At 36.8% G+C, this 22,065-nt stretch overlaps 1 protein-coding gene across 1 annotated transcript in view; it reads right to left on the reverse strand.

The window, feature by feature from the left end:
* Window positions 1-2,317: 2,317 nt before the first annotated feature.
* LOC149532450 (annexin D1-like) overlaps window positions 2,318-22,065 on the reverse strand; it is a 35,852-nt gene continuing 16,104 nt past the window's right edge. The window contains exons 2-6 of the mRNA XM_089804265.1: window positions 6,962-7,107; window positions 6,530-6,748; window positions 5,274-5,486; window positions 2,983-3,072; window positions 2,318-2,801 (exon numbers count right to left, since the gene is read on the reverse strand). Of these exons, the coding sequence (XP_089660391.1) occupies window positions 2,595-2,801; window positions 2,983-3,072; window positions 5,274-5,486; window positions 6,530-6,748; window positions 6,962-7,107 (875 nt within the window). The 3' untranslated portion in view covers window positions 2,318-2,594. The remainder of the gene's footprint in view (window positions 2,802-2,982; window positions 3,073-5,273; window positions 5,487-6,529; window positions 6,749-6,961; window positions 7,108-22,065) is intronic.

The raw sequence follows: 22,065 nt of genomic DNA on the forward strand, positions 1-22,065 counted from the left end.
TCCTATTTCAATAATGAACCAAACTAAATTGAACTATAAACTCTAAACCAAATTAAAAATATATGGCTACTGCTAAACCAAATTGAACTCCTACACTAAAACAACACCCATGTTCAACGAACCAATTCTTTAGAGTTGTAACTCAAATTAAAGCTTCATCACTATAAGACCTTAACCCAAATTGGATGCTAACCATAGACCTAAATAAAAACTAGAAAAATTTGAACATTAATAAAAAACCATTAATTGGGTAGAACTATAACCCTATAGTAAACCATATTAAACTCTAATTCTTATAAAAACACCCCAAAAATTGAACCCTATAACACAAACTAAATTTGAACCCTTGTAAAAACTTAACGCATAGTAATTTATAGTCCTTCTCAAACCTTAAAAGACAAACTAAGCCATGTTTCTTAACTAGATTGAGCTCCAAGTAGGAGTGTGACCCAAATCAAATACTAATAATTAAACTACAATACTAAACAAAAATGAACCCTAACCATCAACTTACTTTAATTAAGTATTAATGAAAATGATCATTTCTATGTTAATTATACATTAAATTACTTTAATAATGTAAATAAATTATTTTTCTTTAATATAATAGATTAACACTATTTCAATTGAATGCTTTAGTAAAACACTAAACTTATATAAACCAAATCCTATCCTAATATGACTCCTTGAGCACATAAATTAATGTCAACTATTTTCTAAATTATGATTAATATTTTAATCGTTAGCCATATGTAACCAATGTATCTTTAATCGTAACTATAATAGTACACTCAAATAAATTTGAACTATGTAAACTTAGTTCAACCCTAACTTTAATATAGAACTAAAATCTAAATAGAAAATTAACCATTACATAATCCTAATATAAATTGCATTCTAATCTAGCACTAATATAACATCAAAACTAAATGAAACCTTACTTCTAAAACTAAATCAAATTGAAGTCTAACCCTAAACCAAACTTAACTCTAATTTGAATAGTAGCTTCTGGTTTAGATTGTGTGTAATTTTTTTAACATCAATGTTACATTTTGTTATCCATCATCAAGATGCCAATGAGCAAGAGATGCATACCAAAAACTATTATAACTTAACCATAATTGTAAAGAATAGTATACTTCTTATTTCAAATATTTATATTTTCATTCACTTAATATATCTAAACATTATTACAACTTACCTTTACTATAGTTGCAAAACATTTTGTTGATATATTGAAAACTAATGTAAATAAGATACCTCTTGAAAACTAATTGTTAATAAATGCATGTTGAATCTAATTGAACAATAAACCAAGGTAAATCTTATACCTACCACTATGCCTAAATTAAATTGTACCCTAGCCCTTGGAAACATAAAGGAACAATAAATGTAATTAAATCCTAACAATAACAATAAACCCAACCGAACACTAAATTCAATTGAACCCTAGATCTAAACATGATAGAATAAGAAACAAATTATACTATAACTCCATCAAGCTTGAAATGAAACTCTACTTGTAACCAAAAAAAAAAAATTAATCGAACCCTAACACTAAATTTTATTAAACACCAACCCTAAGCATAGCTAAGAAAATAACCAAGTAAAATCTTATAGCTAAACTAAATTGAACCCTAACCATAAACTTAATTAGACATTAATCCCAATTGACCCTTACTATATGTTCTCTAAAACAAAAACTTTCCACTAACGAAAATGCACAAACTTACTTGGACATTAATCCCAATTGAACCTTTACTATATTTTCTCTAAACCAAACACTTTCTACTCTTGTAAAGGCACAACGGGCACAACACAACCACTTAACAACACACCATATGATGAACATTTTTTATAATTTTACTTAACAATAAATATGAAATAAAATTATTGACCTCAGTATTACTAAGTAATTTTTATTGCTTTTAATATTTCCTCGTGCTATTACATATATGTTCATTTACTTCAGTCAACTGCCACTACCATATCAGTCTATTCCAAATCATGACAAGGTTATTTTCACAAGGTGAACATCAATTAACAAAGAAGATATAACAAAAGCGAGGATCAAATTAAATCTTTTCACCCTATGGAAAGGTATCTTCCAAAAGTGAACATCAAATCAAATCTTTTCACTTTATTCTATTTTATTATTGTTTTGTAGATTGTATAAAAAAATACATAGCACAGAAAATATCCAAAGAACTTATGAGATGGATTTTAACAGTTAATTTATGCCTATTATGACATGCTATTATTCTATTTAATTCAGTACCCTCCAAAATATTATTTAACATGCATATAACTCTGCGAAGATGATAATTTAGTCCCATAAATAACGCAAAAGCTTGTATCTTAAAAGTTTCCTATATCTATCCATACATGATCCACCTCAACATACACAATTCCATGCAAATATGTGTCTCATACGCAATCATAATCTAGGCATGAGCGAACTGACTATAACAAATATAATAATCATAAAATTATCTGTAGGCTCCATAAGTTTGTAAATCTAAGCGTCCAATGTTGTTCAGTATTCATATCAAGCATGCACGTGGTTTTTAAATCTCCTCTAGAAATTAACATGCTCAAGCATCATCTTTGCCTATCAATGTAAGCAAGAAATCTTGGTAGTCTCCAGAGGTATCAGCCGCTATTGCATGTTCCAGTTTCTTGCTCGTCCGTTTAAAGTAATTGTCTTTGATGGTCTTCATGTCAACCTCAGCACGTGTTACAACCACTCTTGTAAGTGGAAATTCATCTGTCCCAATTTTTTCCATTGACAAACGCAGGACCTGCATAGAATAAAATAGAATTAGAATAATCTTCATAGAAGACAATCAGTGGCAATGGTCTTAAGATGATTTTTCTTACTGGCTTTTTGATAGATATAGGGAATGAGAATCACTAATATGAAAAGACAAGATGGTACTTCCCTGTGCTCAAATTATTTCTTGCCGACATAATGGATCTTACCTTCGTGAAGTGCATTTCTGGACAACATATGCATCTGATAACAATTCGCAATGCATCCTGGAAGTCATCAGGACTTTCACTTTTCAAGGCCTGTGTATACAATGACAACATGCCACTTAGATTCTAGAATAACTTTCTTAAAATGTTCAATTTGGTATCAAAAATAAACTCTTTAAGCTGTCGGAATGGTGAAAAAACTAATGACATTCGTTACATTTGACATTAACAGAACAAGATAAACTACTCAACGAAATGCCTTCCCAAGTGCATGGGGATAATCATCCTACTTTTCACTTTCATAACTCTCCCTCTCAAAGACTGAATTATCAAAAGATCGAGATTTGAGATTGAGACTATTTTTTGAGGCTCTATCTCATTATCTACTTGATTCAATCTGATTTCATAGAATTGGTCAAAGTGCTGGTCTGCCTTTGTTGATACTCCTGTTAAAAAAGAACCTTTACCTGGATGACAGAATTGTCCTTTCATTTAGACAATTATCCTACATTGTGAATTCCTCCAAGGTTTGTTTCCTTCTAAACTCTTCCAACTCTGATTTTTCTTTTTCCTCGTGTTCTCTTTGATTCTACTGCTATTATGAAAAGAATCGCATCAGTCAAATACAAGTATACTTTCCTTTCTAGATCTCCGTCAGATTTCTCTGATTCTTCATCTGAACCCACCTCTTCTTTGCTCTCACATTTGTAGCTTACATTCCAGGAGTCTTTGCATAAGAAACAAAGTTTGTCTTCCAAGTTTTTTTTTTTTTCTTTTCTCTGTGATCTAAGTTATCGGGTTCCACATTTCAAAATGACTGAAAAACACTCCCTATAACGAAAATTGTTCGTAGGCCATATTCACTATAGCCTTGTAGCTTGTTTGATGGCTTCTTGATGATTTGATTTTAACTGTTCTTTTTTTAGCTCTGACTTCTCTTCTTCCTCCACAACTTTCTCATCTATTTACACATCTCTCTTTTTCTTGATGCCTTGAAAAACCTTTCAACGGAGTGCCACAGATTTGAAATCATCCCATTTGTTTCTAAAATTCTCTCAGATTTAGATTTTCCTGATTACATTTTTGGAATTATGTTGTCTAATCTCCTTACACAATTTTTTTATAGGATTCTACTAGATAACCCAGACCTGATGACTTATCATTCGCCATTTCCTTCATGTTTGCCTCCAAATAATCCATGTATAACTCTCTAGAAGTTCCTCTTCCATAGAAATAAGGTGCATGTGGATTCTATGCTATGGTTGAATGATTCACAGTAGCCTTGATTTTTATCTAACTTACCGGTACCAGTATGGGCATGGGTACAGGTATGAGAACCTGGTATGTGGGTATCAGCAAATTATTTGCCCTTGGGCACGTGGGTTTGGTTACGTCCATGTGTGTGTAAGTTTTTAGTCAAATTGTGTTTTGTCTAGAGCAAAATGATGGCTTCAGGGGCAAATTAGGGTCTTGGGCAAATGAAGGTTAAAATTGATTTAAGTGCTTTTTATTTAGTTTATTAGAAAAAAAAATTGGGCATCTTTTCCCACAATTCCCTATGAGCTCGCCCAAGGTACATCCCTCGAGAACCAGGTATGTTGTGGGTATGCGAGTGACCCTGGTGCCTCAGGTATAATTTGGGTGAACCCGGTGTGACTGCAACAAGGATTTTTATTTTTGGAAAGGATGAAAATAATTTCAGTTTATGAAAAAAGAAATATAGTCAAATAAATATAGTTTTATTTGATGAACATAGAATGAATTAGGCAAAAAAAATTAAATGGATGAATAACATAAGAAGGAAACACTGATGCCAATCAAAGAAAATAATAATCAACAATTCAATATTATCCCCTCTGGCATTAAACTCTGAATTGGAAGTCATCAAAGTAATAATTTTAACAAGAAAAGTTTCAACATAACATTTGTAACCTCTTGATTCTTCACATACACTGCAACAAATAGCTTTATTCAAGTTGTATAAGGCGATTTGGAAAAAAGAAACATTCTTAAACATACAATATTGAAAATCAAAAGTCAAGGCATGCAATGCTAAAAGCCATTCTTGGGTGTTTGAGAAGCATGCATTTCAACATGAAAGACACTTTTATAAGACCAATCAGAGTGTAACAATATATGAGCTACCAATTTCAAACCAATTTCAATGAAAGCAAATAGAGTAGTTTTGAATATCTTATATGATTTCAGTATTTGCCAGAGTAACAAAATAAATAGGTAGAAGAAAAGAAACCGATAGTAAAAGAATACTTGTAAATTAGTACACAAGATCAAACCTTGTTGATATGATGACCATATTCATCTCTATAGTAATTGAATGCAGCATTCAGATGGGGTTTGCTCCTAGTACTTATGATTCGGATTACTTCTTCATGATTTGCTGCCTTTTCTGTTATAGCTTCATGTAGCTTCTTTGCTTCAGCTCTTGCTAAATGCATATCCACTTCTGGACCTTCATACCGATATGAACTTACAAGTGCTATCAAGAGCTGGTAGAAGAACAAAAAATACATAGAAATCAGCAGTATACATAGCTATTCCATAAAGTCGTTTCCAAGACAGGTGACAAAATTCATTGCATAAATAATAAATGTATGAATTGTGCTTATTATATAATAATCACATGTTACTTCTCTTGACAAACTTCCTTCCAGTCTCTTTTTACTTGTGATGATTCCTACAGATTCATGTTTAAGTAGCAAAGATAAATATTTTACAATTTAATTTATCTCGAGTGCTTAAATTGGAGTAAGTTTCAAGGAATTTTTAAAAATGCATACAGAGACTTCAAGGAAAAATATGCTTCAAATCGCTTTTAACTGATTACTAACAAAAAAAATGTAAGACCCCTGGAATATTGTTGTCTTTTAGAGTTAGTTATTTAAAAGATCAAATTCATCCAGTATTATCAATATCAACAGGGTTATAGCACCACAACATTTATGTTTGTAATGTACAAACATTTTCCTTCAAAACCATTTCTATGCCTCCACCCGTAGTGTCCCTCAAGTTTGAGTAGGCAGAAGATGACCTTCCAATTTTCAAAACACATCAAACTATTGGAGAAAAATCAGAAATGTAGAACCGTATTTATGTACAAGATAAGAGCAAAACTAAGAGGATAAAAACATTTCTATCTACATGATGAAGATAACAATATGAGGTGGTCAAATGGCAAGCAAATGATATACAAGTGAAAGAGAATCAGCTATAAGATTGAAAGCAATGAGAGAGAGAGTGGGGGTGTTATGCACTGACCTTAAGATAAAAAAATCAAGATGACCCTGACAGACCAATGATTGTGGTTACATTTAAGGATTGGAAATAACGAAAAAATTTAAAGGGGTGCTCATGTTTACTTAAGGGGGTGAATTTTTTTTTTACATTAATGATTAGTCTTTGTAGCTTCTTTTGTCAACTTTATGTTCTCCATTTTTCCCATTCATGATATTTGCGGTGAGGATGCAAAACATAGACTGCTTATTGTGTCATTGTTAACCAAAAAATTAAAAAATCAATCAAGACAATTCACCTTTCGAAAATCTCCTGGTGTATGTGCAGCAACATCTTCTTCAAGAGACTTCTTGTATCGTATATGATAAGCTTGTCTTACCATCAATAGCTCAGCTGAAGTTCGAGCACATGAAATTTCTAGAAGGGATTTATTCTTTGGGTTCCACTTCTTTATTGCCTCATGGGCTAAGACAGCATCACGATCAGCTGGGTCGAGTGTCCACAGGAACACAGCTCTCTTTTTTACACACAATTTCAAGGTTAGAAAATAATTCACATCGACAGATTCTGAGCATAATTTCTTTCATCTGAAAGATTAATAGAAAGTCAATCAAGTGGAAGCATCAAGAGAAAATGTCACATTACCAATAACACCTGTATATGCATATCACTTATTAAATCGTATTTTTTTCTAATAGGAGAACAGAAGTATGTAGCTGATTGTGCATACCTCAAAGTCATTTGAAAGCTCTGATTCTAATCGTTTCACAAGGTCCTCTCCATACAGTTGGAAATATGTTTGTCTGATTAGTTTCCGTTGTGGTGCAGTTCTATGACCTAATATTTGTATAATTAGGTCCTCGTTTGTGCCCCACCCTAAGAAAATAGCCCACATCATTTAGCACCATCAAACTTTTCAAATGTTATAAAGAATATAATCACTAAAAAAATCATTACAAAAGTTTCTGAATAATAACATCACATATGTTAGTATGTTTCTAAAAGTTATTATAATTGCATATCTTTAGTGATTACACATTTTCCTCGTAGACTCGCAACCATAGTGCAGGTTAAGTTATCAATTGCATACAGAATAGAAAGTAAGTGTGTAGCAAATAGAGTAACAAAATACAACAGAATAGCAAAATTATTTAATAAAATATGCAAGCATAGTATGCAAACATGTGGATTAAGAAAGCCCAACCGAAAATCTAACACTTTCCTTGTTTATGATTATTCAATAAAAAGGAAGTCAACAGTTGTCAGTTAGAACAAAGCCTTTGTGAACCCCTACAACTAACTGACAGCTGCCAAACCAAAAAACAAAACAGTCAGCTCCACAACTAATGAAACATTACAAAGTTATTTGTGCAAGGAACCAAAATAGCCAACTCCTTGTTGTACGTAATCCGTACAACTAATTTAGGAACCATGCTCTGACTAAATTGGGTGTAGATTGTACATCAATCCTAATTGCAGATTTTAACACTCCTATACACCATTCAACAGTTTTCAGTAGTGCAGTATAAATGTCCCCCCTTTTTGTGAAGTTCGCTGAAAGTGCAAAGTGAAAAATGAACAGAACAAGCAAAAGAAAAGAGAAACGCAAACACACGATTTATCTTGGTTCACCACATATTGTGGCTATGTCCACACTGCAGGGAAGATCTCTATTAATGTAAATATTTGAACTTTACATCACAGCTGTTGTTTCAGCTTTTCGAATACAATATACAATGAACAACCTCCAAAACATATTTATAAAGTCTCAAAGGAAATGAAGAGACAAACAATTTGGAGGGAACAATAATAAAATGAGCAATAATAAAAAAGTGATTGTTGGGCTTCACATATGCACCCAACAAACCCCCACTTGAAGTCCAACAGCGGTAATGTATGAGTCTCCCCTGAATTCCCCTACTGTTATTTCTTTACAACGCCAAGAGAAGTTTGACAGAACTCGAACTTCTCTCGTGGAACAACCTTGGTTAATGCATCAGCTGGATTTTCCTTGGTGTTAATCTTCAAGACTTGAAGTTTGCCCTCTTCAAGTTTACTTCGAATGAAATGATAGCGAACCTCAATATGCTTGGTCCTGCTATGAAACACTACATTTTTAGCTAAGTCAATAGCACTTTTGCTATCACAATGCAAGGCTTAACCTTGTTGAGGACAATCAAAGTCACCAAACAGACGTTGCAACCAAATCAACTCTTTTGCTCCTTCAGTGAGAGCAATGTATTCAGCCTCAGTAATGGAAAGTGAAACCACTTGTTGTAACTTTGATGCCCAACTGATCACTACTCCAGCAAATGTAAAGACATAACTAGTAGTAGATCTTCTATTGTCTAAATTTCTAGCCATATCTGAATCCGTATAACCTCTAAGTGAAGTGTCTTTGCCACCAAAACACAGTACAAAATCAGAAGTGCCCTTAAGATATCTCAAGATCCACTTTACCACATCCCAATGTTGTTTACCCGAATTGCTCATGAACCTGCTGACAACCCCCACTGCTTGGGCAATATCTGGACGAGTGCACACCATTGCATACATAAGACTACCGACTGCTGAAGAATAAGGGATGTTCTTCGTGTAGTCTTGTTCTTCACACATGGCTAAAGACAATCGGAAATGATCAGCAAGAGGGGTGCTGACCGGTTTGACATCCGCCATGCCAAATCTTTCTAGAACCTTAAGAACATAGTGTTCTTGAGAAAGCTTTATTTCCTTCTTGTGCCTATCACGGATAATGTCCATGCCAAGTATCCGTTTCGCTGCCCCTAAATCTTTCATGGCAAACCTTTCTGACATTTTTGCTTTCAATTCTGAAATCAGCTTCATAGATGAACCGGTGACAAGCATGTCATCAACACAGAGAAGTAAAAGAATAAAGGAACCATCAGGTAACTTCTTGTAATAGACACATGGATCAGATTCACACCGAATGAAATTATGTTCAGTCATAAATCGATCGAACTTGAGGTACCACTACCTCGGAGCTTGCTTGAGACCATACAAGCTCTTCCTCAATCTACAATATAAGTTTTCTTTACCATGTTTAATAAATCCTTCGGGCTGCATCATGTAAATTTCTTCATTTAGATCACCATGGAGAAATGCAGTCTTGACATCCAGCTGCTCAAGTTCAAGATCATGAGCAACAACTAAACCAAGAATAGCCCGAATCATAGTCATCTTGACCACAGGAGAAAAGATCTCATTGAAGTCTATGCCCTTTTGCTGATCGAAACCTTTGACAACCAACCTGGCTTTATACCTCTTCTGATTTTTACCTTCATCTTTCAATCGATAAATCCATCAATTTTTAAGAGCTTTTCGATTTGGTGGCAAAGGAACCAAGTCCCAAGTATTGTTTTGCATTAGAGAATCCATCTCTTCCTGCATCGCTACCTCCCATTTGTGAGAATCCGATGCTTTGCATGCTTCTTTGAAACTAGTTGGTTCTACTTGGTTTGAAAGCAAGAGTTCCGGCTCTGCTTCTTCAGAGTATAGGAGTTCAAAATCAAAGAATCGGGCAGGAAGCCTTCTCTGTCTTGTAGATTTTCTCAGTCCCTAAAAATTATCCCCATTTTGTATACTGCCATCAGCATGTTCCTTTTCAATATCATGAGAAGTCTTTCTCAGTGATTCATAATCACTACCTTGAGAAGATGTAAAATGACTCTTCTTTTGAGTTCTGCTATTGTTGGTAATGACACAATCCTGATTGCGTCTACCTTCTAGTGTATTGCCTTGTGACTGGGAGCAAGTAAAATGGGTCTTGTCCCTGTCTGCAGTAGATACATCCCTGTCAATTTGATTAGGCCGAGTGACTCTAACCATAAGCTGGCTCGATTCATGCTCTGCGTAATTGGATTGCCAATCCCCTACGTGGCCTGTCTAGTGGCCAGAGACCTCCTCATGCAAAGGATTTTGTCCTGTTCTAGCATCCTGTTGGCTAGTGTGAAAGGTGCGTGAGCCGTGGGTGAACTCCTGTCTGCTCACATTTCATGATATTTTTGTGAATCGTAGGGGGAAGGAGGCGAGTCGTGGGTAAGCTTCTGACTGGAGTGGATGAGCCGAATGTTTCCATCCGCAAGTAGGTGTTGTTCCACGCTTTGATTATGTTGGCAACCCGACTCAAGGTTTTCATGTCCTCTACTCTCACGACAAGAGATCTCCAGATGCGATGGGTTGTTGGACGTGCGGTCTGCTGAAGAGTCTTGACGCCAGGTGCCGAGCCGATCATTGTTTTCAATTGTTTTCAGTTTGTGCGCACTTCAGGCCATTCAATGCCAATGTTAGAAGCCTATTCACACAGACCATGTGATATGGAGTTATCACTGAGCCTTTCACCATGAGTTGTGGGTTTAATAACCATATTATTCCTGTCTGCATCCAAGGTGTGCTGCAAGCCATAAGAGTGAGCAGTGGAGCCATGAGTGGGCATAAATTCATCTGAATGTGGAGTAAAGAGCCTGTGATGTGGGCTGGAACTGTGAAGTTCCATATTACTGTCGTGAAAGACAGTTGCTTTTGCAAATTCTACACCTTTAGACAGAGGATTGTCTGCAATGTTTTGATTTGAAATGTGATGAATATCCTGTTCCTTATTGAGACTATGATTTCCTAATTCTTCAATACTCTGTTCATCAGTAGTATTGGAATGACTCCACATGCTAGTGGATGAAGCGGAAAAAGGGGCAGGAGCTAGAACTGAATTTGGGGATAAATTACTAGAAGGAGCATTGTTCTGAGCTCTCTCAACATTGGAGTTATTATCAAAAATAGAGAAAGGGGCATATTCACATACTGTATTTTCCTCTTTGTGTAATGCTGGAAATACCTTCTCGTTGAAGACATCTCTACTTCTGATGATTTTGTTCCCAATTGGATCCCATATTTTGAAACCGAACTGGTCTTCACCATAGCCCACAAAAATACCTTTTTGTGATTTTGGATCAAGCTTTTGTCTTTTCTCCTTCGGAACATGTACATAAGCTTCGCATCCAAACACCCAGATGTGTGAGTATGAGATTTTCTTTCCCAGCCACTCTTCCTCAGGTATGCCAAAGTCCAACCGAGAAGAGGGACTTCAGTTGATTAAATGTACCGCTGTATTGCATGCCTCTGCCCAAAACTCCTTGCCTAAACCGGCATTAGAGAGCATATAGCGAGATTTCTCAAGGATTGTTCTATTCATCCTCTCCGCTGCTCCATTTTCTTGCGGGGTGAATGGAACAATCTTAATTCTATGGATGTCATTATCCGCACAAAATGAATCAAACTCTGATGAACAAAACTCTCCGCCATTATCCGTTTGCAAGCATTTTATTTTGTGGCCTAACTGATTCTCAACTAAAGCCTTAAAATTTTTAAACTTGTTGAAAACATCAGATTTCTTATGCAATATGTCAATCCATACCTTTCTTGTGCAATCGTCAAGGAAGGTGACGAAGAAGTTTGCTCCTCCAATAGAACTTTCCTCGGTGGGTCCAAACATATCAGAATAAACAAGTGCCAAAGGAGTACCTTTCTTTTCATATCCGGTCCTCAAAAAGTTGACCCGCTTCTATTTTCCATAGAGACAATGTTCACAAAATTGTAAGTCAACTGATTTCAGCCCCGGTAATTGCTCCTTTTTATGCATAACAGCAAGGCCCTTTTTGCTCATGTGACCGAGCCTTTGATGCCACAATTCTGAATTGCTATCTTCAACTATCATGGAAGCCCCCACTTCACCTATATTTTCTACGATATACAAGCTCCCAATCTTGTCTCCTTTTGCAACTAACATGGATCCTTTTGTGACCTTCCATGAATCAGTTAGAGAAGTGACAAAACCTTGTGCAAATAGTTGACTTATGGAAATCAGATTTCTCTTTAGTTTTGGAATATGACACACATCTTTTAATAGCCATTTAACGCCTCCTTTCAAAGATAATAAAATACCTCCTTTTCCTATTATTTTACATGCCTTATTATCACCCAAGTATACTTCACCGAACTTACCTTCTTGATAATTCGAGAAGTATTTCGTACATGAAGTGGCGTGGAATGATGCGCCGGAATCCAAAACCCATGAGGCTGAAGTGGTTTCGATTGTAGATAAAATCAACACGCTATCATCTTTGTCATAGACGATGTTGGCTTGACTTTCCCGCACTCGTTCTTGTGCTCTCTTATAACCTCTACAATCCTTTTTCAGGTGACCACTTTTGCCACAAAACCAGCAGTCTCCTCCTTTCCTTTCCCTTGACTTCGAGCGCCTAGCTGATTTTGATCTTCTATGATGATTGTTCCTTCCTCTATTTTGGCTCCTTCCTCTATTTTCGGTGCTGACCGCTGTCAAGGCTTCACCGGATGAGGATTCCTTGTTGCTTCTCCGCATATCCTCACTAAGTAGAGTTGCCATAACTTCATCATAGACCAACTTCTTGTTTGAGGAGTTAGAAGTACTAATTGCTGTAACAACAGGATCCCAACTGTCCGGTAATGAACACAACAAGATGATAGCTTTAGATTCATCATCTTGTGTCATACCAACGGAAGTTGCTTGGCATAGCAAGGTGTTCAAATCATTTATATGATTTGACATCGCAGTCCCATCCTTCATTTTCAACTTGTAAAGCTTCTTCATAATAAATATTTTATTTGCAACTGAGGCCGTTTCGTACATAGTTTGGAGTTTATCCCAAACTTCCTTTGTCGAACATTCGTTGTGAACATTGAATAAAACATTCTATGATAAAGAAAGAAATATTGTTGCCTTTGCTTTATCATCAGTTTTAACCCAATCTTCATCCTTCATTGCAGCCGGTTTCTTTGCCTTTCCATCAATTGCTACTACCAAGTCTTGCTTGACTAACAATGAACGCATCTGAACTTTCTACAAACTGAAATTCTGTCCTAAGAATTTTTGCACTCGCAAATCTTTCATGACTCCAGATTTTCAAACACCGAAATCAATTCCAGCGTCTACGCCAAGCTCTGATACCAATTGTGAAGTTCGCTGAAAGTGCAAATTGAAAAATGAACAGAAGAAGCAAAAGAAAAGAGAAATGCAAACACACGATTTATCGTGGTTCACCACAAATTGTGGCTATGTCCACACTGCAGGGAGGATCTCTATTAATGTAAATATTTGAACTTTACATCACAGCTGTTGCTTCAGCTCTTCGAATACAATATACAATGAACAACCTCCAAAACATATTTATAAAGTCTCAAAGGAAATGAAGAGACAAACAATTTGGGGGAAACAATAATAAAATGAGCAATAATAAAAAAGTGACTGTTGGGCTTCACATATGCACCCAACACTTTTGTGGGCTGTATGACACTCTTTTGAATATGACTAACAATGTCATATTGTTAACATATGGGCTTGGTAGTTGAATTTATAATATCAACAGCAGAGTACATGGTGACAAGTTCCAACTATACTGATAATGCAGTAACAGATGGAGGGTCTGATGAAGAGAACATAGCAGAAGTTAATCTTAGAATACTTGACACAAGATATCATGTGTACATATTTCATCTGATCACAATCATGACAGAAATGTGTAAAATAGAATGCTAAAAATAATATACTAAATTAGAAATCAATAGTTACGCTCTTCTTGGATGTCTACTCCTTAATTTGTTCTATCCATCGTCCTTGCTACTTTTCTTCAAATGAATTATCCTTTTACAGGGCTGATTTATGTGAAAGATTAAAGCCAACCAATGATCCTCCCTGGGACCACTATTACAAACTGAGGACCACACAAATAAGTGCAAAATTTACATACGTTAATACAAAGGCCCCACTTCTGTAGCTTATAAGATACAATTTTGGATATAGGAACAGATTCAAGGTCTCTTTACAATAGTTTGATTCTAATCTAGCAGCTTCAAGTGTGATATGTAGTACTGCATAAGGTAATGATTGCTTGTAGCTTGGTGTGAGCACGTAGAGCCTAGAGGTTTGCAATAAGAAAATAGATCTACCTTTAGAACAAAATACCTATCAATTGTTAGAAATAGGGAATACTAAGATGGGGGTTGGGGGGGTGAATCAGTGTTCCACAAACTTTTGCCCGACTATGGATATTATTAACAGTCTTTAAACCAGCATATAAGATCAGACTGAAAAGTAAACATAACAGTATCACAATGCAACTCATAACACCATTATTTTTTAAATAGGGAAACCCTGGCGAAGGGAAAACCCCGGTGGGGATGGTACCCACAAAATGAACCACTAATCAAAAGTATCTTTTTGGCAATACAAACAAGCATTAAGAAAATATTTTTTGATTGATGGAAAATTGCAAGATTGCGGAGATGCTTCTGTACCAAACACCACAAGTAACACAATTTTGAGTTGAACGCTCAATTTTAAGATCATTATGGCGAACCAAATCAACCTGCTTCTTCAATGATCTATGCATCTTCTCCAGGAATTTTCCATCTGTGCTCTTTTTTTCTGGTTCTTTTCCCTAGACACATATCCAAAATATGCAACATTTCCTCTTAATACTCAAGCATTTGTTGCCTACAATCAACCTCTTACAATAATGGTGTTGCTATAAACACTTTCAACTCTACCATAAAAGATAAATCAGTAATCTTGAATATATATGAGATACCCAAGTCTCTAAACAACTCAATTTTATAGGGTAAAATTTTGATAAGGACCATATCTTCTTAGGTTTTAACTTAGTATAAGTTCCTCTAGGAATTATTTAATTTATTTCTTCTCAAATGTCCCATGACAAATTCTCCCTATCTAAGTGCATCCTCTCTCTTCTATGCTTATCTACACAAGCCTTATATTCAATGTTGTTCGTTTCCAACAAGGTTGCACAGGGATGGGGGTACTTGGGGTACTTAGGGTACTGGCACGGGTATAGCTATTTTTCAGAATAGGGGAGGGGGTTACTTGGGTATGTCAAACTTTATTTTTTATTATACTTTTATATTCATAGAAAATCTGAAATTATTAGTCATGACAATGGTTTTTCAAAACAAGAGCAGCGATAAAGTTTGCAAATGTAATGTATTGTTTTCAGATTTGCTATATGTTTGTAATAATAATTTATGATAAACGTTTAGATGCATAACACAGAACACGGACTTTAAACATGAACAAGAAGATCATAAATCCTATGACAATGACAAATTGCAAATGATAAACTTCTGACTTGAACAGTGATAAATTTTATTGTTAATCAATATTGTATCGAAGTTTCAAACTGATTAGGTACTGAATTAAGCTTGATAAACAACAAGCTGATACGCAAACAAAAAACCGGAAAAAAAAAAATCAGAAATCTTAATCAAGGTCCTTGGCTATGATGCTCTCCACTGAGAAACTAAAATCTGATATGAGGCAGAGGATACTGAGAAATACACCACACCAGGAAGAGGATCTACTTGTGTTAGAATTTCACAAGAAATCAAGGAATCGTTGGGTAGCTGATAGCTCAAATTTAGCTAGTCCCTCAAGTAGTCAACCAGTTCAAGCTCAAGTCAATCAACCAAGATGGCTCAACCACCATGGATTCAAAACAATGCCTCACCCATTTCATTCCAACAATACCATGATCTACCAAAGATTTCGGTGGTATTCTGCTCCAAGTTCTTTGTTAATGACCCTAATCGTACAACAAAGGAGCATATCAAAGTGTTTGAAGATGCATTGTGCAACAGAAGAATTCTACATGAAGATGTAGTGTGCAGGCTTTTCCCTTATTCATTGGGGGAAGAACCTTATTACTGGTTTGTCAATTTGCCAGCATCATCTATAACGGGATAGGTTCAGCTCAGAGAAGCCTTTATTGCGAAATTTGGCATGCCTACCACACCACTGGAGTTACATAGAATGTTTGTGGACATAAGGAGACATGATAGGGAGTCAATAAGTTCCTTCAATGATTGTTTCCATAAGGCTTACATGAGATTGCAAGCCCCTTACACAATGACGGAGGCAGGTGCACTGGAAGCATATTACAGTGCCCTGGACAACCAGACGGCTATGTTCACAAGGATGGCGAATCCTGCTCCCACAATGTTGACTGAGGTGTACACCAAAGCAATTGAAATAGGGAAGCAATTGGGCCAACAAGGAATGGAACCCTCAAGTACTAGGTATCCGAACAATCCAGTTCCACAGCTTACATACTAGGCACCTACAAATCAGTTGATGGTACATCCGGGGCCTCCGTTGTCTCAAGCACCGCCATCAATGCCAATTTATCTGCAAAGTGCAACTTCATCCACAAGATTGCAAGAAGAAAAGGATGAAATGAAGGAATTGATTGACCAAGTCACCTATTTGAGGAACTAGAACAATCAACTCCAAAGTTCCCATAGAAATAATCAAGGAAATAATTACCAGAATCAAGGTGGAAGTTATCAAGGAGGGTATCAAAGAAATCATCAAGAAGGTGGATACCAAAGAAATTATCAAGACAAAGACTACCAAAGAAATAACCAAGGTGGTGGTTATCAAAGGAACTATCAGAACAATAACTATCAAGGTAACAACCAATCACAAGACCAAGGATACAACAATCAATCTAACCAAAGGAGGACTTGGAACCCAGGCCCAAACAATGGAAATGTGGTGTTGCCACTTAACAATCAAGCTTCCACAGATAGTAGACCAGTGGACAGGATATTCTTAGCTGAGTCCGCCATGTCTAAATATTGTAGATTCCATGAGACTAATCAACATTCAGCGTTAGGATGTGCAGAATTCAAGAGGGAATCTAACCTATTTCAGAACATAATAGATGAGTCGAATAATCAGGAAGATGTTAAGGTTACGGGGTATGAGATTGTCCCATCCCCGGGATATGATCAGTGTTTGACTTTTGAGGAGTTCTCATTTCCACCAAAATTTGAAGCATATGAGGAACACCAAGGGAGATTTCCTCCTGAATCAGCAAATAGGCCAGTTGATGAGGTAATGGATCAGAAGGAGTATGGTCAGATTTTTCTTTCCCACCTTTGGGAGACACTGTTCTAGTTCAAGGAACAGGTGGGAACCAAACATTTCAACAACCAGCTAGCAATGCAAGGTCTTATTAGAGGAACAACAAGAAAAATGATGGACCCTTCACATCCTCCATACCCCCAAATAATTTCAATACGCCTCCACACCCCAATGCGAGTAATGTACCAAATTCCTCAAGGGATGCACCTAATACAAACAAGGTAACCATGGCAGTGGAAATGGACAGCAGAGTTTTCAACAAAACAATCAAGGTACTCAAAGATTGCAGAATGTCCAGTTGACACAAGAAGCAAATAGAGGAAGAACTAGAAACAATGTCGTGAACAATGATGAGTTGAAAAGATTAGGACAAAGTGTGACAAAGGAGATGAAGAAGGTCAAAATCAATCTCCCTTTATTCGAATTATTGCAGGTAGCGGAGATTAGAGGTACGTTCCTTGACAGTTTGAAAGATAACAAATCACAAGGGTCTCACACTCAAGGTTCAGTAACACATACTCAAGGGAGGCCTCCTCCTAACTTGGTACATGTGATCCAAGACATTCCAGGAGGGAACATGAAAAATTCATCTCAAAACATTTCATACGGAGAGATAGGAAGCTCTACACAAGAGATTACATATGGCAATATCAATGAATTCAACGGACAGCCAAGGCCTCAACCAATTTATGTGGCTCAAGGTTCAATGCCGACGGTACAACAAACTCAAAGGAGCCAAGACCCGATAAACAATAAGGAAAAGGTGAAGAAAGAAGAGGCAGCTCAACCAACAAATTTTGGAGTGAAGCCGAAGCAAGTACATGGTGTATTATCAAGGGAAAGATGAGCCAACCCCATTTTTTCTATCGGTGAGGATATTCGGGAAGTTGCTTCACAATTGCTTGATAGATTCAAGAGCATCAAGTAACATTATGCCTTTGAACATCTGCAAAAGTTTGGGAATCACGCCTTTGGGATCAAACATAAAGGTTACCCAATTGGATAAGACAGAAGTGTCGGTAGTGGATGAACTACACAACATACACATGCAATTGGCATCTGATCCGAGAATGGAACACATGCTAGATATTTCAGTAGTAGATGTGGCTGATACCTATGGATTGATCCTAGGTAGAGATTGGGCCAAAAGGGTTGAATGGATACATGGCAACTGACTTCTCTCACATGTGGCTTCCATGGAAAGGATTAGCCAACCAAATCAGAATTGATAGCACCCCAAGGTGGAGATTGACAGTTACAGAATATGGGGAACCAAATGAAATATTGTTTGTGGAAACAAATATAAGCACCTATAGATCAAAGAAGGTTGAAGTGTTGACTATGAATATCATAAGTGAAGGAAGGGATTCCACCAAGATCCTGATTGAGTCAGATCCAGATGCTTCATCCGACGAGGGTGAAGGCATGTTCGAGAACTTCAAGAACTTTGTGACCAGAACTGTGCAACAAGGAATAGAGTTGGGTAACCGAACATCAGTGAGAGACTTATTATTACCCAACTAGTGCAGAATTCACAATGCATTCCATTCAAAGTTATCTTGCTCCTTGTGCACAGTTGCCTTGGAACAGGTAGAAAAGAGAATCCTAGGGGCTTTAAAACAAGATGATCAACATGGCAAACAGGGGGTTGAGACTCTACAAGTTGATGAAGCAGAAAGTAGCATGATGGGTGAAACAGAGAACCAAATTACACCACCCAACGTAGAAATGAAGAGAGGTGATGAGACAGACGAGTTGAAGAATTCCCAAAAGAAGAAGTACCAAGAGAACAATGGAGTATGGACTCTAAGGTTCGATGGTTCCAAAACCAAGCAAGGAGCTAGAGCCGGATTTGAATTAGTCAGCCCAATAGGGGCAACATGTTTGGAGGCACATAGATTGCAATTTCCATGCACCAACAATATGGCAGAATATGAAGCTTTGATTTTTAGGCTTGTTGTGTGCTATCAAGAAAGGTGCCAAGATACTTCATGTACTTGGAGATTCATATTTAGTAATTGAGCAGATAAAGCAGAAGTTCGCCTACCATGACAAGAGATTGAAGAGATATAGAAATAGATTTTGGGATTTGATAGAGGACTTTGATGCCTTCAATATCAAGTTCAGCTATAGAGCAAACAATCAGGTGGCGAATGCCCTTGCACAGACCGCAAGCTCACTGGCATCAATTAAGTTGGATGGCTTGAAGAAATTTAGAGTTGAGTTGGCATCGGTCCCGTTAGTACTAGATAATGTCAAGAACTTCCAAGTATTTGAAGATGATAGACATATCCTCAAGTTCTTGACTAACTCAGATGTCTTAACAGCACAAATCATTGATGGTGAAGTGGATGAAGAAGCAGAGATCGACATAAGAGTAATGAGCTTAAAGACAAACAATATTCTAAAGGGAATGATTGAATTAGAAAGAATATTCGACATGGACCAATTCAACAAAGTGCAATATCAACCTACAAAAGGTGATGAGTGCGAAAAGGTAAATTTGGGAACTGAGGATTGTCCCAAAATAGTTCATATTGGGAAGGTTTGCACACCTAAGGAGAAAGCGGATATACTGAGTTTGACGAGGGATTCCCAAATGTAATTGCTTGGGGATATGAAGATTTGAAAACATACGATCCTTCCATCATCACACATACAATTCCACTGAAGGAAGGGAGTAAGCCATTCAGGCAGCGACAAAGGCCAGTCAACCCTTTGTTAGAACCATTGATATATCAAGAAGTGAAGAAATTGCTAGATGCACGAATTATCTTCTCAGTAAGGCATTCAACATGGGTCGCCAATCTTGTCCCAGTCGAGAAGAAAAACAGAGGGATAAGGTTATGTGTTGATTTCAGAAATTTGAATACAGCATCAAAAAAGGATAATTATCCATTGCCATCACTAGATGAGGTCTTGCAAATTGTAAATGGAGCACAAATGATGTCATTTATGGATGGATACTTGGGATACAATCAAGTGATAGTTGAAGAAGAAGATAGATTGAAGACGACTTTCACCACAAAGTGGGGAACACTTGCATACAAGAGGATGCCTTTTGGCCTGATCAATGCAAGTGCAACATTTCAAAGGGCCGTGGGTTATGCTTTCAAGGACTTAAAAGACAAGTGCATTATCATTTACATGGATGATATAACGGTATTTTCAAAGAACACAGAAAATCACATTATGGATTTGAGGAAAGTTTTCACAAGGTGTAGAAGGTTCAGAGTTTCTTTGAATTCGAAGAAATGTATGTTTGGAGTTACCGAAGGAAAATTTTTGGAACATGTGATTTCAGAAAAAGGTATCATTATAGATCCAGAGAGAGTGGAAGCAATTTCCAAACTTGGCATACCAGCTAGCAAGAAAGAGCTCAAATCGTTCTTTGGAAAGATCAACTTTGTGAGGAAGTTCATATCTGCATTTGTTGAGATTGTGAAGCCAATGAATGACATGCTAAAGAAAGATGCAAAAATAGATTGGACTCCAGCAGCGAAGAGGGCATTTGAAGAGATAAAAAATGCTATCATCAATGCACCAGTTCTAGTAAGCCCGGATTATGAAAGGCTATTCAATATATATTCTTTCGCCTCTAATCACGCATGTGCAGTCATTTTAACACAAAAGAATAAGGAAGGTGAAGAGCATCCGATTGCATTCATGAGTGCACCTTTTAGGGAGGCCGAATTGAACTACCCAAATGTGGAGAAGCAAGCTTATGCCTTGGTGAAAGCGGTAAAAAAGTTCAGGCATTACATCTTGAGAAGAAAAGTACATGCAATTGTGCCTGACATAGCAGTGAAGACTCTTTTGATGCAAAATGAACTTGGAGAAAGAAGAGGCAAATGGGTCGCCTCTATCCAAGAATATGACATAGAAATTCAACCAATGAAATTGGTCAGAGGACAACAACTGGCGCAGACCATGGCATCAGAGGGGCCTAGACTTGTGCAACAAGTTTATGAATTGGAGGATGTACATCCCGATGAATGGTATCAGGACATAATCAACTATTTGTTAAATCACCGATGCCCTTCACATCTGAATCCAATACAAAGGCAAGCATTGAGATTCAAGAGCAGAAGATATATGCTACAAGGAGCAGTGTTATACAAGCAAAATCATGAGGGGATATATTTGAGATGCGTTGGAAAGGAAGAAGACAGAAATATTTTGGAACATTTTCATGATAAATGGGGAGCAGGACATGGATCAGATTTGGCTACAGAACATTGGATACTAAGAGTCGGATACTACTGGCCAACTTTGTTCAAAGACACCCACGAGCATGTAAAGACTTGTCATGTTTGCCAAACTGCGGCAAAGAGAGAAAGGATTCCAACAATGCCTTTGTGGCCAATTATTGAGGTGAGACCTTTCGCAATGTGGGGGCTTGACTTCATTGGTCCTATCAATCCACCTTCCTCAGCACAACACAGGTATATTCTAACTACAACTGACTAGTATACTCGGTGGTCAAAAGCTCAAGCTTTCAAAATTTACACTATTGAGTCTATCATTAAATTCTTAGAGGAAAAGATCACTACCAAGTTTGGGTGTCCTTCTGCTTTCGTATGTGATAATGGTTCTGCTTTCACTTCTTTGAAATTTCATATTTGGGCATTTGACCACAGGATCATATTAAAATTTTCATCAGGTTACTATCCCCAGCGAAGTGGCCTAGCAAAATCCACAAACAAGAATCTTTTGACTGTAATTGGAAAACTTTTAAACAGGAACCCAAGAGATTGGCACACACAACTGAGATATGCTTTGTGGGCAAATAGAACAAGAGTTAAAGAGTCCATACGAATCACTCCTTATCATTTGGTTTATGG

The sequence above is a fragment of the Cupressus sempervirens genome, chromosome 10 (genome assembly GCF_028749045.1).
Source record: "Cupressus sempervirens isolate cs-2001-9-10 chromosome 10, ASM2874904v1, whole genome shotgun sequence".
NCBI classification, from domain to species: Eukaryota; Viridiplantae; Streptophyta; class Pinopsida; order Cupressales; family Cupressaceae; genus Cupressus; species Cupressus sempervirens.